Source organism: Tympanuchus pallidicinctus, unplaced genomic scaffold (genome assembly GCF_026119805.1).
Source record: "Tympanuchus pallidicinctus isolate F22 unplaced genomic scaffold, pur_lepc_1.0 scaffold4, whole genome shotgun sequence".
NCBI classification, from domain to species: domain Eukaryota; kingdom Metazoa; phylum Chordata; class Aves; order Galliformes; family Phasianidae; genus Tympanuchus; species Tympanuchus pallidicinctus.
This window is the reverse complement of record NW_026294758.1, coordinates 32,615,877-32,638,022: the sequence shown is the minus strand read 5'-3', so window position 1 is coordinate 32,638,022 and position 22,146 is coordinate 32,615,877. Positions and strand designations below refer to the sequence as shown.

At 39.0% G+C, this 22,146-nt stretch overlaps 1 protein-coding gene across 1 annotated transcript; it reads left to right on the top strand.

Moving 5' to 3' along the window:
• The first annotated feature begins 2,383 nt into the window (after nucleotides 1-2,383).
• Nucleotides 2,384-21,664, top strand: HABP4 (hyaluronan binding protein 4). The gene is given in 10 exon segments (XM_052700327.1): nucleotides 2,384-2,816; nucleotides 2,909-3,028; nucleotides 8,061-8,205; nucleotides 9,000-9,100; nucleotides 9,103-9,166; nucleotides 10,102-10,109; nucleotides 11,720-11,795; nucleotides 17,595-17,763; nucleotides 19,438-19,617; nucleotides 21,108-21,664. Coding segments are annotated over 10 exon segments (1,170 nt in total). The 5' UTR covers nucleotides 2,384-2,566; the 3' UTR covers nucleotides 21,165-21,664.
• The last annotated feature ends 482 nt before the right edge of the window (nucleotides 21,665-22,146 follow it).

Sequence of the window (22,146 nt, the reverse complement as noted above, 5' to 3'; positions counted from 1 at the left end):
GAGGTGATAAAGGCACTTGTAGCTCCCAGACAGCTCTGGCACTGACCAATATTTCTGCTGTGGTTAATGGGACTATTTGCGGTAGTCTGTCAACTGTTCATGGGCTGATTTGGCCCTGTTGCATGACAAGTGGAGCGGAGGGACCTGCAGATCTGTGCCCTGGGAAGGGATAATGGAAAAGGATAGAGAGATAGGCCTAAAACAAAACAGCGGCAATGATCTGAGTAAAAACAAATTAATTTAAGAAATAAGATATTGGAATGCAAGATAACACATTATAATTATAATACAATATAATACAATATAATTAGAATTGAAGCTAATAAATTAAAGAAAGTCCAGAAGCCAAAGGCCTTACTCTAATGCTGTGATGAGATGGCACCCACAACAGAGACAAGCAAGACGATTGAACGGGATGCCAGGTGACTTACCAAGCACTCCAAGTCAATCCTATGCCTGCTGCTGGGGAACACCCCATATATCCTCTCTGTTTCCTCCCACTCTTCAACATCCTCAAAGCACAAAACACTGTTAGAAAGCAGTAGATAGTCTTTCACCCTCTCAAGCTACTCTGCATGGTGCATGCCTGCATTTCAGCCTCCTGACTCTGGGATGGGTAGCAGAAGAAACCCCCTGAGATTCCAGGTGGAGACAAGACAGTTACGAGAAAGTTAAGTCTTCTACTCCATCCAGACTGCCACAAGTCCTTGGGCTAGATAAGTTCCATTCAAGGATGCTGAGGGAGCTGGTGGAGGTGACTGCCAAGCTGTTTTCCACTATCTATTAGTGATTCTGGTCAACTGGAGAGGTCCCAGATGACTGGAGGCTTGCCAGTTTGACTCCCATTGCCAAGAAGGGTCATGAGGAGGATCCTACAGGCCTGTGAGTGTGACCCTGGTGCCTACAGGCCTGTGAGTGTGACCCTGGTGCCAGGGAAGGTTGTGGAACAGATTGAATGTGTGTGCATGTGTGGGACAACCAGGGGATCAGACCCAGCCAGCATGGCTTCATGAAAGGCAGGTCCTGCTCGACCAACATGATCTCTTTCTATGGCTGGGTAATCTGTCACCTGGTGGACGAGATAAAGGCTGTTGCTGATGACTAGACTTCAGTAAAGTCTTTAATGCTGTCTTCTACAGTGTTCTCCTAGGAAAGCTGGCAGCTCACGGCTTGAACAGGTACACTCTTTTCTGGGTGGAGGGCTGGACCCTGAGAGTGATGGTGAATGGAGTTATGTCCAGCTGGTTGCTGGTCATGAGTGGTACTCCCGAGGGGTCAATATTGGTGTCCGTCCTGTTTAATATCTTTATTGATGACCTGGATGAGGGTATTGAATGTACCATCAGTAAGTTTTCAGATGACACCAAGTTGAGTGGACATGTTCATCTGCCTGGGGATAGGAAGGCTCTACAGAGGGGGCTTGGCAAGTTGGATCAGTGTTGAGGACAATTGTATGAGGTTCAACAAGATCCAGTGTTGGATCCTGCACTTTGTCACAACAACCTCATGCAATGCTACAGGCTTGGGGCAGGGTGGCTGGAAAGCTGTGTAGAAGAAAAGGATTTGGGAGTGTCAGCTGATAGCTGGTTCAACAGCCAACAGTGTGTCCAGGTAGTCAAAGTGGCCAGTGGCATCCTGGCTTGTTTCAGAAATAGTGCTGCCAGTAGGAGCAGAGAGGTGATCGTCCCTCTGTGCTCAGCTCTGGTAAGGCCACATCTTGTATGCTGTGTTTTGGGCCACTCACAACATGAAAGACATTGAGGAGCTGGAGCTTGTCCAGAGAATAGCAAAACAGTGAAGGATTTGAAGCACAAGTCTTATGGGGAACAGCTGAGGGAACTGGGATTGCTGAGTCTAGAGAATAGGAGGCTCAGGGGAGACCTTATTACTGCCTACAAATACCTGAATGGTGGCTATGGTGCAGAGTTGGCCTCTTCTCCTGGTTAACAGTGATAGGACAAGAAGGAATGGCCTCAATTTTCTCCAAGGGAGGTTCAGATTGGATGTTAGAAAATGTTTTTTCTCTGAAAGAGCAGTAAGGTATCGGAAAAGACTAGCCAGGGAGGTGGTGGAGTCATTGTCCCTGGAGGTGTTCAAGAAACGTGTATGTATGGCACATAAACGTGTACACAAGGCACATGGTTTAGTGGGGAAATATTAATGACAGGAGGTAGGTTGGATTAGACCATTTTAAACATTTTTTCCCACCTTAATCATTCTAAGATTCATCCCTTGCACCGACTGGTCAGTGGGCAATTATTGGCTCTGCAGGGCGCTGCATTCTAATTGGCTGCAGCAGCAAAACAGGGCTGGACAAGGCTACGCAGGGACTGGCTGATCATTGTCTAGGATTGGCAGGGAGGGGTCGGCAGTGCTGGTAGGAGGTGGGTGCGGACAGCCGGCAGTTTGGGGCGTGATTGGCTGGAAAGCCTTGAAACAGGGGCGTGCGGTGATGTGTGGCGCTGAGCCGGTGCGCTGCCTGTTCCCCACCGCCTTCTGCTAAGACCCGCCGGCGGCCCGGCCCGGCCCGGCCCTGGGGCAGCAGGCAGGGTCCGTGGCCGTAGCAATGGCTATGATGAAGGGGGCGATGGGCTGCCCTGTGGCTAACATCATGGAGGAGACCTTCAGCTGCACTGTCGCCAACCGCTTCTACCAGCTGCTGGACGATGAGTCGGACCCTTTGGACAACCTCTGCGAGGCCGAGCGCCGCCAGCAGCAACGCAAGAACCTCAACAAAGTGGTGGCCCGGCAGGGCAGCCCCAGTGGCAGAGAGGTTACCGCCAAGAGGGAGCCCCAGAAGCAGCGCAAGCAGCTCGGTACGGGGCGCCGCGCCGCGGGGGAGTGGTGGCGTCTCAGCGGCGTGGGTGCGGGTTCGGGCGGCGCTGCCTCTGGTGGTGGTGGTGGGAGTGATGCGATCCAGGCCGAGTGCTGCGGGCAGCGGGAGTGTGGCGAGATCCGAGGGAGCTTCCGCTGAGGGAGAGGCGGTCGGACTGCGCCGATGTGAGTCCGGGCCTCTGTGCTGCAGACAGTAAGTGCCGAAATAGGAACTTAAGAAACGCGAGGGAGGAGCGGGAGGCAGCTGCCTGCCTCCGTTCATCTGCTCTAACACTGCTGTGGATGTCCCACCCCTGGAGGCATTCAAGGCCAGGCTGATGATGAGTGGCAGACCTACCCACTGTGCGGTGTTGGAGCTGGGTGGGCTCTGAAATTCCTTCCAATCCAAGCCATTCTGTAAGTTTTAATACCTTGGGGAAATACATATTAATTGCTGTGGAAGTATTATTGTTCCATCAAGTTGTTGTCAGTGCTACCACCTCTATTCCTGAAGTTTAATTTTATGCTACTCCAGCAGCAATCACTTGACTTTGTGGGGCCAAATACGTGCTAGTTGATATGCATCTTTGTAGAAGACAATTGTATAGGTTGTTGCTTTAGGCAGTTGTTTTGGACTGTTTTTTTGAGGTACTTCTGAGATAGAAACATGACTGTCAAAAATCTCTGCCTGGAAGATAGACATTCATTTTAGCACCAGGTCTCCTTCATTTTCAGGGTTATTTGCTGTGGTTACCAGTAGAAAGCAGAGGAATCTGTTAGTGAACAGCAGGGTGAAGCTTTGATGAAAAAGTTGTTGCACAAGTGCTATTAGGTGTCCATCAGGACAGTGAAGTATGTGAAAGCCATCTTCACTTCCTACTTCTCCACTGATGTCTTGAGCATACAGGTTCTGAATGTAATCCTCTGTATTACCCCATGACCTGATGGACTGAATATTTTCTGCTACCTTGTGTTGTATTAGGCGCTTGCGCCCTCTTCGGGTTGTAACGCGTTAGGACCTCCTCCTCCATATATAAGCACGTGTTCGTTCCATTAAAGTGCCATTTTGCTGTTCACCATATTGGTGTCACCTCCGTAATTGGCCAAGCTGCAATCTCCCAGGAAAAACGAACGGGTGAAGGTTACAACACCTTGATAGTAAGGAAACCTTCTTTCTGCAGGTAAAGGCATCAGATGCATGCCTTGTTTTACTTTACTGATAATTTAAGCAGGGAAAAATACTGCTGGCTTTGGTAGTAGACTTTAGGAAAGTGAATAAGCACCTACCTGAGGAATTATTTCTTATTAGGGACATAAAAAGTACTTTCTCCTTTAAAAGTGGTTATCCTGAATTTTGAATGCTTATGTGTTTGTGTCTTGGGTTCCTTGAGAAATAAGATTGTGTGGTGGAGAGAGGTGAGACCTGGGCCTGCCTGTGTACCTCTGCTATATTCGTCTTTTTGCTTGAATTACATGAAGTTAATTTGTTGTGCATAATTCAGTTGGAAAACTTCTGGATACCAAAAAAGTTACAGGGGGGCTGCTAACTTAATGGGTGAGAATGATTAACTACTGGAAAGGTTTATCTTAGCAGCTGAATTTGGCACAAATCTTCTAGTGATGGCTGCATTTCTATGATATGCTCCTGTTAAATATGTAATAACAAATTACTAAATTCTGATATTAGTGATTAATCTTATTTTTTCCTCTAAAGTGTAATATCTTTAGTAATTATCAGATCTAGGGCCTGACTCTCTCATTTCACTGTTTCATAATTAAATACTACAAAGGACCATGTTTGTGTCTGATCAGCTGGATCAGGTTCTGGTATTATGATTCATTGTACCTTGTACAGGTTTATCTAATTACTTGATTGTGTTGTTTGTTTGGGTTTCAAAAAGTGTTAAGCTTCACAGTTTTTTATTATTGTATTTCTTGAATACAGTAAGTCTGAAAAAGTAGTCTTTACTGTTAAGCCTGCATCTTTTGTGTGACTTCAATTTGTAACCTGTAGAAAGAATTACAGTCATCTGAGAGACTGTTACAGGTGTTGTTTTTAGGTTAGAGTGTCTTCTGTTTGAGGACAACACAACAAGAGGAACTTTGGATGGGAGCTAGACACAACTGCAAAGGCAGTTTGTTTGGCTGAATTGTTTTAAAATCCTTCTGTTGATATACAGTGGCAGGGAGCTGAAAAGGTGTGTTCTTAAAAAAGTACAGTATGTGCTTTCGCAACTCAGATTTCTGTGAAACATGTTTATTAAAAACACTTTTTAGAGTGTTGCCTTGCCTAAATGCTGTTTTATAGGCAAAACTAATACTGATAGTAATGCACTGTGGTGGCAAAGTGAAAATACACTTCAGTATGTTGGCTGTTCTATTTAACCAACAACTCATAAAAACCAAGCTTTTCCTTAGTGATGTCTGGGTATAGTGTCTGGTACCGTTTAGAGGTGTCTTTCTCAAGTAATAGCTCAGCTGTCTTTTCTGGGGGGGGAAAAAAAAGCTGGTTTTGAAACAGTTCATTCAGTTCATTACATTTTCAATTTGAATATATTGATTTAGAAGGTAAAGTGATAGGCAACTGAGCCGGTAGACTGGACAGGTACAATAGCCTCCCATGGAGCTAGAGATGAAGTGAGTAATAGTGGATGTCTTCTTCAGCTTAATGTAAATCTAGCTGTAGGAAACAAGAGAATCATCTTAAAGAGAGGCTAGATTTGACCTAGAAAAGATCAGTATTCAGGTTTTCCATTGCAAAGTTTGTGAGATTTCAAGTAAAAGATCCTCAAAACCCTACTGTGATTTTGCAGGAAAGTTGCGTACCAATACATATATACTCTAGCCAGTATATAAAAATTGGAGTGTACTAACAGAAGTTGTTGATAAGCATTCAAAGCATAGCTCAGTTCATTGTAAGCGAAAGACATTGTGGCAACCCTACACAAGAGTACTTACGTGTTACTCTTTCCTGTCTGTCAACCGCAATTCCAATAAGGTTTGTTGGCCTTTGGAATCTTACATGGAAGTTTGAATTGGGACATATATGTAGCAGTAAATTTGAATAGGATAGCTTATGCTATCACAGCTGTCAGATTCTAATTTGGTTTGCTGTTGTAAGCTGAACTGAAAAATTGTGCCAGTAATCGATTCAAGGATTACACCATTTATTAGAAGTGTGGTTGCTGCAGCCATTTAGTTTTAATCCACTGCTGTGTGTCTGTCAAACCAGGTGAAGTATTTTTATATGATTTGTATCACAAGTAATCTTCTGCAGTATGTATGGCCGTTTATTAAAATCAAAGTGAATAAACTATGCTGAAGCAACGATCTATCTGCTTTATCTGCAACGGTCAGTGCTAGTACTTGTAAGAGGTACTGGGAGTATAACAGAACCACTAGTCTCTTTTAAATGGCTGTTACCTCTTTGTTGTTTCAAGGAGTTCTCTGAGTGTGTGTATGTGGAATAGATGTTAATGCTAAATATGTAGGGAAATTGGTCTTCGTGTTCTTGCAAAGTTATTCTAAATGCTTCTAATAGCTAATGAAAGGCTCAGAAATAAAAATGCACTCTTATGTTGCAATTGCTCATTCAGATCCAATCAAAATAAGTGGTCAAAAATTAAAAGTATTTTTGTTTCCCAAAACTAGGATTTCAGCTTAGAACCAATGCTTGCATAATTGGTGGCATAATTGGGATATACATATAGCAGACAGTGTATACTATTCTGTATTCTTTACAATTTCAAGCTTTTCAAATTAGTATAATTTAATAAAAAGTTCTCAAACTAATTTCAGAAATTGCCATTTATCCAGATATTTCATCGTAGTTTTGGGAATGAAAAAACACCTTCTTCTGTAAGAATTGAGTTAATCCAAATCTTGAGGAGGTGGAATGTATCATTTCAAGTGGTCTGTAGCTTAAAGAAAACCAGTTAAACTTCCTTCTGTGTACAGATATGATTATCCTTATTGCATAGCAAGAGGCTTCATCTATCACAATTTTATCTTATTCTCTGAGTGGATTGTTCTTCAGTTTACTTTTATAGATTACGTTGCAGACTTCGTGCTTGCTAGCCAAGCTTTAAATCGGATCTTTATATGTGGACATTTTCTGTAGAACTAGGAATTCATTTGTATATTAATATTGTGTAATGGAATTGGTTTTTGTATATTCTTGCAGCTGAGGCACATTAACCAGGACTATAATTTGTACATTAACCTGTTGAGTTCAGTAACTTCCTCAGCAGCGCAGGTGCTTGTAGAAAAAAGAACACAGTTTCACTAGTCTGAGGCTTATGTTTCTGTAGTTCCTTGATTGTCTTAAATAGAGGACAATTTGGGGAAAACAGGGATGGATGAACTTAATGAATTCTGTTGTTATATAGGGTGCATTTGGGTTAAATGGATAACCTCAACTTGTCATTTGCAATACACAGTACCTTTGCAATCAGTTTTTTCAACCTCAGCAATGTCCACAAAAAAATCCCAGAAAGCTTAAATACATTTTGTCTTGGAATATACTGACATTTTAGAATTAGCTGTAGCCTCTGTATTTGCTGCTTGGGTATCTTTTGTTTAAACTTGATGTCTGGCAGTGTTAAATAGTTATCTTCTCTTTAGAGCTGCAATAGGTGATCCTTATTTTATTGTATGCCGTATTTGTGAGCTTAAAGGAGAAATACAGGCTCAGGCTTGAAAATTTAGCTCATCTATCACGAAATGCATTGATCAACAGCTGATAAATCTGAAATGATCTTTTTGACATTTATTCTGCAACAGTCTTGGAATTCTTGTCTTCCAAAGAAGCTTCTCTGTCTTGTTCTGTAAGCAAGATCTTTGACATAAGAACATAAGAAACGATTTTTGTTCTTCATTTTTGTAACTTCATGTGAGAGGGAAAAAAAATGCAATTTCTCTAGCTTGTTGTGGTTTTGGTTTTTGTTGTTATTTGTTGTTTTTTAGGTGACTGAACTGTGTCAACAAGAGAGCTAGACTCACTAATCTGGAAGGGAAAGTATATATATTTAAAGACAGTGTCTGGTAAGACTAACTGTTGGGGCATTTAATAGTTGGGGTGGATTTGAGACTGGAGGGTTAAAGCTGAAGTCTGTAAGGTGTAGTTAGCTCACTTAAGTCAACAGTAACTATGATTCAATTATTGTTAAACTCTTAGTAATGTGTGTTTGTGTGTGTGTGTGTGTGTGTGTGTGTGTGTGTGTGTGTGTGTGTGTGTGTGTATGTAGGTCAGAAGCAAGCACCTAAACAAGAAGAGTGTGGAGGAAAAGACAATAGCAGAGCAGAGAAACAAGACAAAACTGAATGGAGGCCGTTATTCATGGAATACTCATCTTATGAAACAGAAAGTCAAGCAGAACTCACAGCTAAGAGGTATGTATCATGTAGAAGATCATAAGGTGCCTCATAAAAAGGAAAAGTGTATATGGGATGGGAAAGAGAGAGAAAGAGTTAAACTTCTTAAGCAGATATCACAGCCAAAAGTGACTTAAAGTGTTGTTAGTTTGTAGATTTGGTGCAGTACAAATTAGTTATGTCTGGCAGAGCTGCAATTTTGGCTTCCTTGCAGGTTGGTATGGAACTGTTTTGTGAAGGCAAAACTAAGAATTGTTAAGATCTGAAAACTTAGCCCTTAGTCTGTAATGTAAATACATTTGGTTACCAAATTTTTTGGGATATCTGGTGCAGATTGAAAGTAGAATAAATTTTACAGTTCAAACTGAAACTATACCTTGCTGTACTGCTTGCTACTTAGACAGTGAACACGCAGATTTTGTTTTTGTTCTAAGTACTAAAATAATTCCACAAACTTCTAACAGTGAAGAGTATAGCTCTTCTTACTGTCTGTGAATGTAGTTGATATTTTAAAACTTATTTGTAGTTGCATATGAATCTGAATTTGAGAGTGGAGTTATTATTCGAATCACTGAAGACATGACAGCTTTATAGTGTTTTATTAAACTTCTCTAATATTTCTGTTCATCAGTGACTAAAGTTGCTATTCCTATTGTGTGTAATAATTCTTACTTTAATGCTAAAACTAATACAATTGTACTGTATTATGTAAAGATGTGGATTTAAAAAATTTTACAGTAGCTCCCCTATACTGATATCACAGTTACACAAAGTAAACATAGGATTTTTTTCTCCTTGTACTCGACTACAAGTCTTTTTAGACCTATTGAGAAATTAGACTATGAAAGGCCAAGAGGATGTGGAAGAGGAAGAGATGAAATGCAAGGTAGAGGAAGAGGTGGTGGAATAAACAAAAGTTTGATGGCTTTGACCACAGAGGAAAATGGGTATTTGAAAGACAAAGTGGCAGTGATGAAATGTAAGTGTTGAGTGTGCTTATTCTCAGTGAACAATAGAGGTGACATTATGGTAGAATTTCTTGCTTATTCTATGCCTTTCTCTGTAGACAAACGGGCTGCCAAAAAGACAGTTTTAATTTGGGAATCTGCTGGGGAAAAAAAAAGCTCTTAAAGAATATTCTTTCCTCTTTCTAGCAGAATGGGAACAGATAACATAGAAAGTGGAAGTGGATCTTGCAACTGGGGAGCAGTTAAATATATGGTAGAATATATAATTGTGTCCACCATCATTGTCTGGTTCTCACTGTAGGCAGTATTCTGTTAATCAAAGTCTGGATGTTTTTAGGCTAAAGTTGTGCTTTCTATTCATTGTTGTGATTAATGCTGTTCTGTAGCTTATTGAACTTATGTCTATTTTTTATACTGAACAGCTGAACTTGTAGCAAAAGTGTGGTGAAAGTTCTTGAATAAAAGCCAGCCAAAATTTAGCTGAGTGAGGACAAAGTTGTCTTTTAACTGAAATGAGTTACGAATTTTTCTAATATTCAAGTAAGTGGGATTCTTGTATTTGATGTTGCTACAAAATACCAACTACCAGTGAAGCTTTGTCATTGGGCCTAAGATTTTATGTTGCAAAGCTGTAGTACAGTTTTGTGTGGTCCAGCGGTGCTTAGCTGGCTGCACCACTGAAGAATATTTCAGAGCCTGCCAGGATCGGTGACAGAGTGTGACTTGTTATTTATTGGTCAAAAAGATGAAAAAAGTTAGGAACTTCAGTTGTCTACTTCATTCATTGATATGTACTTGGATTACCAAAAACTTTGTTGGGAAAGTCTGTTTTTGTCTATTTGCTGTTGGTTAAGTATTCCAGCTTTTCAAAGCAAGTGATCATCTGTGTAAATATGGTTTTATCTAATTGTGCAAAACTAGCTTGTCTAATATACTGAAGATGGAGTGAACTGTGTAAGGCTCAAGAAAGTGAAGTTCAGTTTTATTTTCGCCTTCAGTCTTCCCTGATAACTGCTTGCCTCCCTGAAGCTATGCTAAAGTATCTGGAAGGCAGGAAGGTGATCTGGGAGAACCAGTATGGCAAATCCTACTTGACCAACCTAGTGGCCTTCTCTGATTGTGTCACTGCAGTGTTCAGTGGACAAAGAACTGGCTGCAGGATTGAGTCCAAAGAGTGGTGGTCAGTGGCTCAGTGTCTGGATGGAAACTGGTAATGAGTGATGTCCTTCCGGGGTCAGTGCTGGGACCAATGCTCTTTAGTATCTTCATCAGTGATATTGATAGTGGGGTTGAGTGCACCCTCAGCAAGTTTGCTGATGACACCAAGCTGTGGGGGGCTGTTGACTCACCAGAGAGATGGGATACCACCCAGAAGGACCTAAACAGGTTTGAGTAGTGAGCCCAGGAGAGCATCATGAAGTTCAGTAAATCCAAATTCAAGATCCTGCACCTGGGTTGAAGCAACCCCCATTACCAATACAAGTCAAGGGATGAAATGATTGAGTGCAGTCCTGCCGAAATAGACCTGGGGGTACTAGTGGATGGGAAGCTGGACATGAGCCAGCAGTGTGCCCTTGCAGCCCAGAAAGCAGAGCTGATAGTGGCCTTTCAGTATTTAATGGGCAACTACAGGGAAGGAGACAGACTTTAGAAGGTCTGTGAAACAGAACAGGGGAAATGGTTTCAAGCACAGAGAAGGCAGGTATAGGTTAGAGATAAGGAAAAAATCTTTTACAGTGAGGGTGGTTAGGTACTGGAACAGATTACCCATTGATGTGGTTGTTGCCCCGTTCCTGGAAACTCTAATGGCAAAGCTGGATAAGGCCCTGGGCAACCTTATCTAGCTGTGTTGTTGCTGTTCATTGCAGGGGAGTTGGACTACATGTCCCTTCCGACTCTGAGGATTCTGAGATCCTGCTTATTTCCCCTAGCTGTTTGTTTTTTTTTTGTTGTTCAGTAGTATTACTACTTAAGGTACAAGTGCAGATATCAAAGCTTTCTTGTGATGTGTCATGTATGGTGGAAGTGCGATTAAATTGGGATTGTCTAAACAATTCTAGAAGTGTATCTGTACCTTAATTGTTAATGATTCATTGAAGCTACAAGGTTTTTGTTGTTGTTATTTTTTTTTATATTTTTAATACGCATACTTACCAGTGGAATGAAAATAAGTATGCTACTGGTTTTATTTGGCCAGTGAAGTGTTACAGAAAATGTAAACTTCTAAGATGAAATATAAACTCTACTGTTTCAGTAGTGGAAAATAAAAACCGCAAGCATCAGAGATACACTGTTGTCAAGTACTGGTATTCATAATTGGGTTATTGTCTTCATGCATCTTTGAATAAAAGTACAGGAAAATTGTTTTTTCCAGTTCTTTTCATTTTATTAGTCCATACAGTCACTTAGATGAACTTTTTTCTTATGATTCTGGGTTTTTGTTTCTTTTGGTTTTTTTTCCCCTTTCCAACAAATTTTGTCAAATACATCATGTTTAGACCTGCAGGGTTTTTCCTAATATGACTTACAAAGAGTGTATGTTTTCTGTTTACTATTCTAGTGAGGTGAAACTGCTCCAATGGAAGCAACTGCAAAAACAGCTAAGTCTCCAGAGATGTCTGAAGGAGAATCTCTAAACAAGTATAGCTGACTAAAATAATTATTTCTAAATGCGAAGGAAACAGTTTACTGTTACTGACATTCTTGACTTGTACTGGGAAACATATTTGAAATTTGAACTGTGAAGTTTTGCTACTGCAGATATTTTAAAAAAGAAACTTTCTCTATACTTTTGTCTAAAAAAGGAGTTCTTAAGTATTAGAAAAGCTTAATTATGCAGCTGCAGTTTTGAATGACCCACTGATGCTTACATTCCTAATGCGTGATGATGATTTAATGAGGGGCTTTGCATTGCGTTACACTTTTGACTTGGGAAATGAATAAAAATTACTCTGCTTTATTGAAGTAGTAGAGTACTTCAGAAGTAATTTTTTTTTTTTTTTTTTAAAAAAAGGTATTCATGATACCTGCGCAGTCACACAAACACAATTGAAGAACACTTAAGATAAAATTCTCTAAGTTAGTTATTCATCAGTCACTAATAATGTACAGAGGACCTTTATAGAACCTGAAAAACTTGCAGGAAATGGTCTTACAGAGAGCCCTAAAAGTAGACTTTGCCTTTTGCTTTCTGACTTTAAGACTTATCAGTCTTCATGGAAAATTTGTTTTAGATGAAATAAGTGCTTTAGCTTAAAGTAACTGGACAATCTTGTCCAAGAAAGAGAATTCAAAGAATGAGCAAATAGCACGTTGTGAATATCTCTTAAACTGTGGAAAGTGACAGAATGTCAGTGCCCTCTTCTATTGTTATGAAGCCTTTTTTGTCCAACGATGCAACTTGTTTTTAATTAAGTTGGTTCATTTTTTAACTTGAGTGGGCTGCAAATACTATTTTATATATTCAGTTTATATAAACCTGTTAGAAGCTGAGTTGGCACAACTTTTTTTTAATTTAAAACTCGAATATACAGATAAGCCTTTTTATATATGACAAAATCTAAGAAGCTGAGTGATGACTGCATTTCTAGAAAGATTTTTCGAAGTGGTCTTAAGTCAGATGGCTAATGTAGATAAGCACAATGCAATTTTGACAGATTTATTTAGTTAAATAGGAGAGCAGCTCTTAAGCACTTTTTGTCAGTTACTGGCACCTTCAGTTTTTTCAGGCTTGTACCAGTTTATCCATCATTGTTGCAGTAAACAAACCCAGCAATTTAAGCTCTTTGTAGTTATGTCCTGACATTAGTTCCATGTAGAACATAAGACTTCAAGTTTACGTCTTGGCAAAGGCATCTGACAGAATCTGCCATTTGTTTTTTTACAGAAATCTCAGAAGCTAGTAGGGAGTCAAAAAGATTGAGTGCTTTTACTGCTTATCTTATTTTTAAACATTTAATTTGGAAAAATGCTGAATTCAGTGAAATGCAGAAAAGCAAGTAAAGTGCAAGAACAAAACTGCTTAACATAATCTTTTCAATGTAGTAAATATTATTCTGGAAACTCACAAATCTGTATGCAAAATGCATGTTATATATCATAGAATCATAGAATTTCTCAGGTTGGAAAAAACCTTAAAGATCATCAAACCCAACCACAACCTAACCATATTACCATAACTCTAACAATGTTGCTCTAAATCATGTCCCTGAGCACCACATCCAAAAAGATTTTAAACACATCTGGGGATGGCAACTCAACCACCTCCTTAGGGAACCTATTCCAGTGCCTAACAACCCTTTCTGTAAAAAATTTTGTCCCGATATCCAACCTAAATCTATACTTCATTGCGAGTATCTTTGAAAGTAATGTCATTTTGGTGACTTCACATCTTTTAAGATAAGGTGTAAATAGTACATATGTAATTAGGGAAGGTTGTATTACTTAAGAAGGGATTTCTTAATGTGGAAAATATGTTATTTTTCAAATATTTAAAAGCAAAAGCTGTTGGGATATGGTTTTCTGGTGTGACGTGCTTCAAAATTTACCGAAAGGATTTATCTGCTTAGGTTGCCTCTGCTTTACAGAGTTGCTGTCAACTGGCAGGTAGCATACACCAGTAGAAGATTTTAACCAGATTATATTCTGCTCTCCCTAGAGCCTCAGCCCTGTGGGAGTAGGAGTGTGTGTCCAAGTTACTGCTAGGGTTTTTCTCATTTTGACTTATAAATACAGGAGTCACAGAATCACAAAATTGTAGTGGTTGGAAGGGACTTCTAGAGATTGAGTCCAACCCCCCTGCCAAAGCAGGCTTTGCAGACCAGGCTGCACAAACAGGTCTTCTCTGGAGACTCCACAACCTCCCTGGGCAGCCTGTTCCAGTGGTCTGTCACTCTCACCATAAAGAAGTTCTTTTGCATATTGGTGTGGAACTTTCTATGCTCCAGTTTATGGCAATTTCCCCTTATCTTGTCCCCACAGAGCACTGAAAAGAGGCTGGCCATGTCTCCCACACTTAAGATACTTACAGAGGGAGAGGATCACCTTTTTGTATTGAGACAGATTAAAAAACAAAAACCAAAACCAAAAACAACAACAACAAACAAACAAAAAACACCCCAAACTTGATTTTGTTTCTTCTCCCATTCTCTTCCCTGGTGTGATTTATCAGTGATTTACCATTTTAGAAAGTAGTTATAGTCCTGGCAATTGTGAAAAATTTGTTCAAGTGGAGATACTGCATAGCTTTATGGTTTGGTACTGGCTAACTTCACTGCATCTCTGGGAAGACTTCTACGAGCTTGTATAATCTAAAAGGTCTTTGCCTTTAGCTCTGTGTCTGTGTTGCTATTCTTAATTCCATTTGCAAAGTATTGCAGGACAAGAATGTATTTAATACTTGCATAATGTAAATTATTTGCTATTATGCTATGTCTTCGTATTTCCTTTAAGTCTGAACAACATCAATATATGGTGCATATAGTATCACAAATTACATACTAGTAATTTTTTTTTGCCGCAGCTAACGTGTATAAAATATAAGTACTATTGCTATATAAGCTGTCCTCACAGATACTTTCTGTTGAACTTGTCTTCACAATCTGAACAATTGAACAAGTGTATGTTAGTTGGTAATTCAGATAAACGGATTTTTATTTTTGCTCAGTGCAGCACATAGTCATCTAACCAATTCCTGTGAAAGGTATTTGTGGAGTTAGTATTTATTCTGTGATGTTTTCTTCCATTTCTTCACACAAAACCCATCTCCCTTTTTGTTGGATACGTGTATCCATCTGATCTTTTAAGGAAAAATTCCAAATTTGCCCTCAAGTGTACAGTCTTATTTAGTTCTCTTGTTTCTTAATTGTGACATACAGCCAGTCCAAATCTTTATAAGTATTTTATGTAATGCTTTTCTTCTCTAGTTAACTTGTATAATGCAAATTGATCTTACGTTATCTCTTGATGGTCTTTTTAATGCTTTGGAATTAAATGTTGTTTTTCTTTTATCTCCCAACTATCTTGCCCTGCTCATCATGGCCACACAACAATCTATTCAATTTTTAGCATTATGTAAGCATTTTTTTAGCGTTATTTTAGCATTATGTAAGTTTCTTCCTCAGCCCATCTTTAAAGACTTTCCTGTAGATCATGTATTTTAGACTTGGTATGTCTTACTGTTCTCTTCTGAACTCTTTAGACATTCCCACATGGAAGACACTCACTTCAGAGTTTGGTCCATCCTAGTAGCAGTGACGTCTTTTCCAAACAAGGATTCAAGCATGTTGTTCTAATATTTTGCTGGTAGGAAGTCAACAGGTGCTGTTGATTGGAGGTTGTTTGTCTGACTTATCTGCAGTAATCTTGCACAGGTTAGGTAGGAGAGAGTTCATATTTCTGAGCTTTTTTCTTACCAGTGTTTCTGTGTTTGGGGAGCTGACACTTTTGAAGCATTTTTGCTTCTTTGGCATTCCTAGTGTTTTGTTGAGGATTTTGTTTTTTTCTTTTGTTTGCTTTCATATAACTTACTCTCTTTATTAAATGTCTCTTTAGGATCTTTAGGAAATGGGGTAAATGCATTACTTCTCTCAGTGCAAACAGTATCACAGAGTTGACCTTAAAGCTCTGCTTGAATACATGTGTTTCTTTTCCAGATTGAAAGACTGATAACTCATACTTAAGTACTTGTTGCAGCTGTTTTTCTTCTATCTGCAGTTCTAATTGAGGACTGACACAGTGGAAAAAGGGAGAGAAGGACGACATACTTCCTAGTGTTCAGAAACACAGTTCACTGATTCTGTTTTGACATACTGACTTAGGAATGACTTAATAGACAACATTATTATGTTGTCTATTCTCTTTTTTTTTTTTCTCTTTTTTTTCTTTGTCTCTAGGTGTCTGCATGTTGTCAGAACACTCACAACAAATGTATATGCTTCCAACATGCTTGTACAACATCAGAGATGAAATGTGCTGTTCGCTGTCACTTAATTATGCTTCTGTCCGTGATAAAGTGTAGAGGAGTGATTTTTTTTTTACATAATCCTATAGTGATGAAATGAGGGAAAATGGATTTAAACTGAAAGAGAGGAGGTTTAGGTTAGATGTTAGGAGAATTAATTTTATTCAGAGGGCAGTGAGGCACTGGAACAGGCTGCCTGGAGAAGCTGTGGATGCTCTGTCTGTGAGTTCAGGGCTAGATTGAATGGGGCCCTTTGAAGCCTGATCTGGTGGTGGCAGCCATGCCCATTGCAGGGAGTTTCGATCTCAGTGATCTCCAAGGTCTCTTCCAATCCAAGCCATTTTAAGAAAGTGAATTTCCAAATTGCACCTAAACAACTGCATTTTTATATTAAAAAAATTTGCTCTTGGTAATCAGCATTTGTTAGAAAAAATATGAAACCTGGGATCCAATGAAAGGAAGGAAAGCTGTATTTCTCCTATGAGAAGGGACCTAATGAAAAGGTTTTCTGGAATAATCAGTGTTAGGAAAATGCTTAACGAACATCAACTTCTGTTGCTATGTGTAATAGCTTTGGGTGGGAGAAGGATGGATCAGATTTTAAGGATCTGGGAATCAACAGATACACTGTGGTTTATAGTGTTTATTGTAGTTTACAGTGTCCTGTAGTTTATAGTGTTTGTTTATTTTAACAATTATGATTGAAGGAGTTGTACTTCCTGCATTTGTCTCTGTTTAGGAGGGAATAGTTTTCTGCTGATAACTTAAATGGTACATTCTGTGAGTGTACTGTAAGCAGCAAGTGGTTCTGTTTAAAAAACTTATAGCATTTTCCTGGTGCTGGTATAAAGAATAGTCAAACGATATGTTGAGAAGCTCTTAGTCTTAGACATTGTCTTCTGTTTTCACACATCAAAAATAAGCAAAGCTGACTGATCTGCTTGCATTTTCCTTTAGCATATCAGCGTTATTGTGCTTTGTGACAAATTGAAACTGTACTAGGTTTAATCTGTTTTAGGCAGGTGGTAGACACTGCCCTTGTGTAACCTGACAAATCAAAGAAGAAGTGTGTGAATATTAGACCTCACAACTGTGGCTGTATTTGCTAAAAGTAGATTCACTGTTGAAACAGAGTTGAGAATATCCTAGACCAAAAGGCAGAGTGATTTGTTGTAGAATCTGCAATGCTTCAACTTACAGTAAGACTGGAGAAATACCAGAACTTAGTCCAATAGTTGGGAGGAAATTCTTGCTTGTAAGACTAATTTCATGCAGGCCATAGGTGTATTTTACAAGTTAGGTTAATGTAAAAGTCATACACCAAGTTACTACAGCTTGTAAGTAAAATTGAGGACTGTAATTTGGTGAGAAACATTCCATGTGTTCTGTTTACTATACTTACTTTAGAGATTAATGTTCTCTTTCATCCTGGCATATTATAAGCTAATGGGTTTTACTTTACAACTACAAACCCTTAGAGTTGCTGAAGGAAAGCCAATGGAAGAAGTAGTTCAAGAAATGACATTAGATGAGTGGAAAAATCTTCAGCAACAGAATCGACCGAAGCATGAATTCAACATCCGGAGGCCAGAATCCACTGTTCCTTCCAAAGCAGTGGTGATTCACAAGTCAAAATATAGCAGTGATGTAAGCATTACCTGTGGAATTCTGTAAACTTTGCTTTATGCTGAGGAAACTCTCCTTGATTTCCACTAGTTTTAGTATAATCTGAACCCAAAATAGTATCTGAACTTTGTTACTGTATTCATGTATGTGCCTTAAATTTTGCCTGACACTTATTGTCTGTTCATTTTTCTCTCAGGTCAAAATATATTTTATATGCAGGCATGTAATATATTAAGTTGTTCTGCTTTAAAATGTATATTCTTAGCAATATAAAACTTGTTTCCTTATTGCTGCCACACATGTAGATCTCCAGTAGTGCCACAAGAGAAACTTGTCTTATAAAGACTTCTTATCCTACCTTGGAACTGTATTTAGCTAAACTATCAGTACATGTTTGCACGGATATGGCATCTATTTTGGCCTCTGTTAGTCTGGATGCTAAGTGTCAATTTTCTCATCTGTTCTGGACCCCAGATTCCATTGTGCACTTGGATTACATACTTTTTTCCAGTGTTATGGTCCTATTTCTTAAAAGAACTCTGGAGACCTTCTTCTATAGTGATACACTTTCTCCCTGCTTTTCCCATTTTTTTTTTCCATGGTGTCTGTCGGGCTGTTTCAGGAAGTACTTCTGTTAATATGATTGGGAAGTGCTGAGGAGAAGCATGAGAATTTGCTTATATTCCTGCTAGCTTAGATTGTAGATTTTGAGGGTCGCAGAAGTATATGTATGTCCTTGTAACCTAGCATGATGAAACTGTGATCCTTGATTAAGGTCTGTGTGCACGTATGCAATACACATTGTATTCTTTGTCTACTCATAACACTGAAACATGCAGCTTTTCTTTGTGAGTCATAATCACTGTAGGTCACTGAGTTCTTCTCGGTACAGACAAATACAGAAGCTGCTTGCATCCTTTCTAGCATGGCTTTTGGTGCTCATGGATACCATTGCCCTTTCCTTTGGGATGAGAGGATGCACTGGGGAGAATAACTTTCACAAGTTCTGAAAGTATGAGAAATGCATGCTGTTCTTATTGCTCCTAAACTTTCTTGGCTAGCAATACCAAGTGACTTTGTCAAAATGAATGTAAAAGAGATACAGAAACTGCATAACAAAGACAAATCAAAAGTGTTTTAAAATGAGAGATTCTTTACAGTATGGGATGAGTTTACAGATATGTTAACTTCAGTGCATGTTAAAATTGTGGTGGGAAGCAATCTTAAATACACTAGGAACTAGGAATATTGAGAGTTAAAAGAGAATCTCATAGTTACAGACAAATATATTAAATATATATATATTGGCTAGTAACCAAATGCTGTGGTTTCTGTCCTTTTAACCATTAGCTGAAGGTAATTGTAGGAGTAAGTAGGTTAGGCCTGATTCTCTGGTTCCTTAGGGAAGCCTTATAGATTATATTGCTGCAAACTTCAATATTGTGGAGCTATACAGTATGGCAGACCTTGCTTCAAGGACTCTCTGAGCAAACAAAACTATACCAGGTATCTGGGAGGCTGCAACTGTCTCACTTTTGTTCAAATGCTGTGCAAGTTGAAGCCTGTCTCCTATTCCAGATATCATCTTAATTTTTTTTTGCTGCTTATTTTGTAATACGTGTGTATGTAAATGTGTCAGGGAGGGTAGAAGGCTGTATATGGAAATTACGAGCCTTAATCACACGTTTTTTCTAGATACAAAAGGGAGAGCTTGAAGATGATTATCAGATTTTTCGAAGGGCAGTGAATGATATAACATCTCAGCTTGATATCAACTTTGGGAGTCTTTCTCGCCCTGGCCGTGGATCAAGAGGAGCACGAGGTTGTGGCTGCGGCAGACAAGTTGAGGAGACACGATCTCAACCAGAAGTAATGGTAAAGTTTTCTGTAGGTTTTGTTTGCTTGGCAACATTTTTTGGTGGTAATTGTCCTTTCCCTCTTCCCCCTCTATTCTGGAGGGGTTTCTAGAGTAAGAGACTTGTTTCTGTTGCCCACCTCACAGTATGTTGGCCTGGTTATTTTCAGTTCCTGACCCATACCAAGTTGTTTCAGGTGAAATATTGATTCTGGCTGAGGAGCTCTAACACATACATTTCTGATGGCTGGATTACCAGCTGCTGTGGATGCAGTGAACATTTCTTTCCTCATTGAATGTTTGATATAAATTAGGAAGTTATTAACATGATGAAGACTTCCTATATAGCAAGAAATTTCAGTTCTGTATAGAATCATAGAGTCCTCAGAGAGTTGAATGAAGCTCTGAAGGCCACGTAGTCCAACTCCCTTGCAATGAACAGGGACAACACATCTAGATCAGGTTGCCCAGGGCCTTATCTGGCTTTGTCTTTAGATTGCCCAGGCACAGGGCATCAACCATATCACTGCGCAACTTGTTCCAGTGCTTCACCATCCTCATGTAGATTTTATTCCTTATCTCAAACCTAAATCTACCCTCCCTTAGGGTAAAAGAGAAAAGAGATAGAGCTGTAACTTTATAGAAAAGTTTCATCAAGGTTAGGTTCTTTGTGGCTTACATAACGTGTAAACGGCTCAGACAATAATTAAAAAGATAAAGTTTTCATGCTTCCATTTATTTTTTGCCAGCACTAACTATTCATTTAAACACCTACTCTGTCAGAGGAGCTGATACTGACCTTGTAGACTCTGTTTTTAAAACTGCCAGACCTTTAGTCTCTCTGTACCAGTGGGCATTCCAGTAGGTGAATGGGACATGTGCAAATAAACTCTAATTATAACAGCATCTTTAATTCAACCCAAATTTAATTACTTTCTAAAGTGTTGATCTAAAGAACTTCCACTGGCTTTTTAGGAAGAAAAAAAAAAAATCTGCTTACCTAAAAAAAAAAAAAAAAAAAAAAAAAAAAAAATTATACCTTTATTCTTCGTAATCACCAAAGTTGCAGTTAGTTGTACCTAAAGCAGTAAAATGGTTACATCAGGGAACTTACAAAGTGGTATGGAAAAGATTTTGTGTTTGCTTCATCTGAATGAAAAATGCTTTTTGTATCACAAACTACAGACTATTCAGTAGCCTTAGAAAGTTTTTAAAAAAAAAAAAATGTTTCTTCTAAAAAAAGTTGTGGATGAGATTGTTGCACTTTCCCTATCCCACCTTATACTACAAAATATGGTCCTACTCAGTATTATAAATATGTTCATGTTGTATCAATTATAGCAGTCATAATTTCTTGGATAAAATTAGTATTTCTGTGATAGAGATGGTTATGAAGCATTTACTTTAAATAAAACAATGGATTTTTTCAAGGTAAATACATACTTATATGTAGCTTTCAGATGCTTTAAAATCTATTCACTTCTGTAAAGCTTCCTTTCTCACTCCATAGGTTCAAATTTTTGCTCCAAATCCAGATGATCCTGAAGATTTTCCTGCTTTAACATGAAACAAATATCATGAATGGTGTTATCAACGGAGCTTTGGTGCAGCTCTAAAGAAACCAGGTCTGTACTGGTGCGGAGGAAAAAAAAAGTCCAAGTCTACTGGAAAAGCTGTTTTGGTTGATGGGTTTTTGTTTTTTTTTTTTCATGTGTGAAATGTTTGAACACATTAATGGAAGCGAGTTCTGGAGACAACAGTGGTCTGGAATTCTGTTATAGGGCCTAGTGCCTGCCTCCATTTCTGAAAGCTGTATGAAGGATTGCAGTACTCAAGTATAAGGCTTTGAATGAACATCAAGAGTACAGTGCTTAAAAATGTAGAGACTATGTCAAGTTCTTCCTGGCAGCTTAGTGAAACTGTATGACATGGTTTGCCATCAGGAGTCTGTTTCATTTTGAGATATGAAAGCTACTTTCTGTTTCTTTGGTTGAAGTGTATTTTACACATTTACAAGTTGCAGTTCTTGAGAGTTTGGCAAATAAAACACAGTGCTTACTGGTTTGAGTTTGAGGTATTATTTTTATGAGTCAGAGACTGAAGCCTCTGCTGTTTGGCAACAAAGAGCTGATCTTACGTGCCTGAAAAATATCCCTGAACAGAAATGATTTTAAGACAGCAGCTTGGTTGCTTTTAACAGGTAACTTTAACAATTGTTTGTTCAGTGAGAAAATGCTATTTGCAGCTATTGTCAGTGAAATAAAATAATTTTGAAGACAGAAATAAGTCATTAAAGAAGAAATTTGTTTACTGCATGAGAAACTACAAACTAAAATAGTAAATATCTCAAGTTGGAAGGAGTCCACAGTGATCATTGAGTTCAGCTCCTGCCTCTACCCAGGACCACTCAGAATTCAAGCCCTGTGTCTGAGAGCAGTGTCCAAGCACCTTTTGAAATCCATCAACTTGGGCCCATGATGTTGGGAAACCTGTTCCAGTGCCTGATCACCCTCTCATGAAGAGAGGGTATTTTCCTAATACCCACTCTA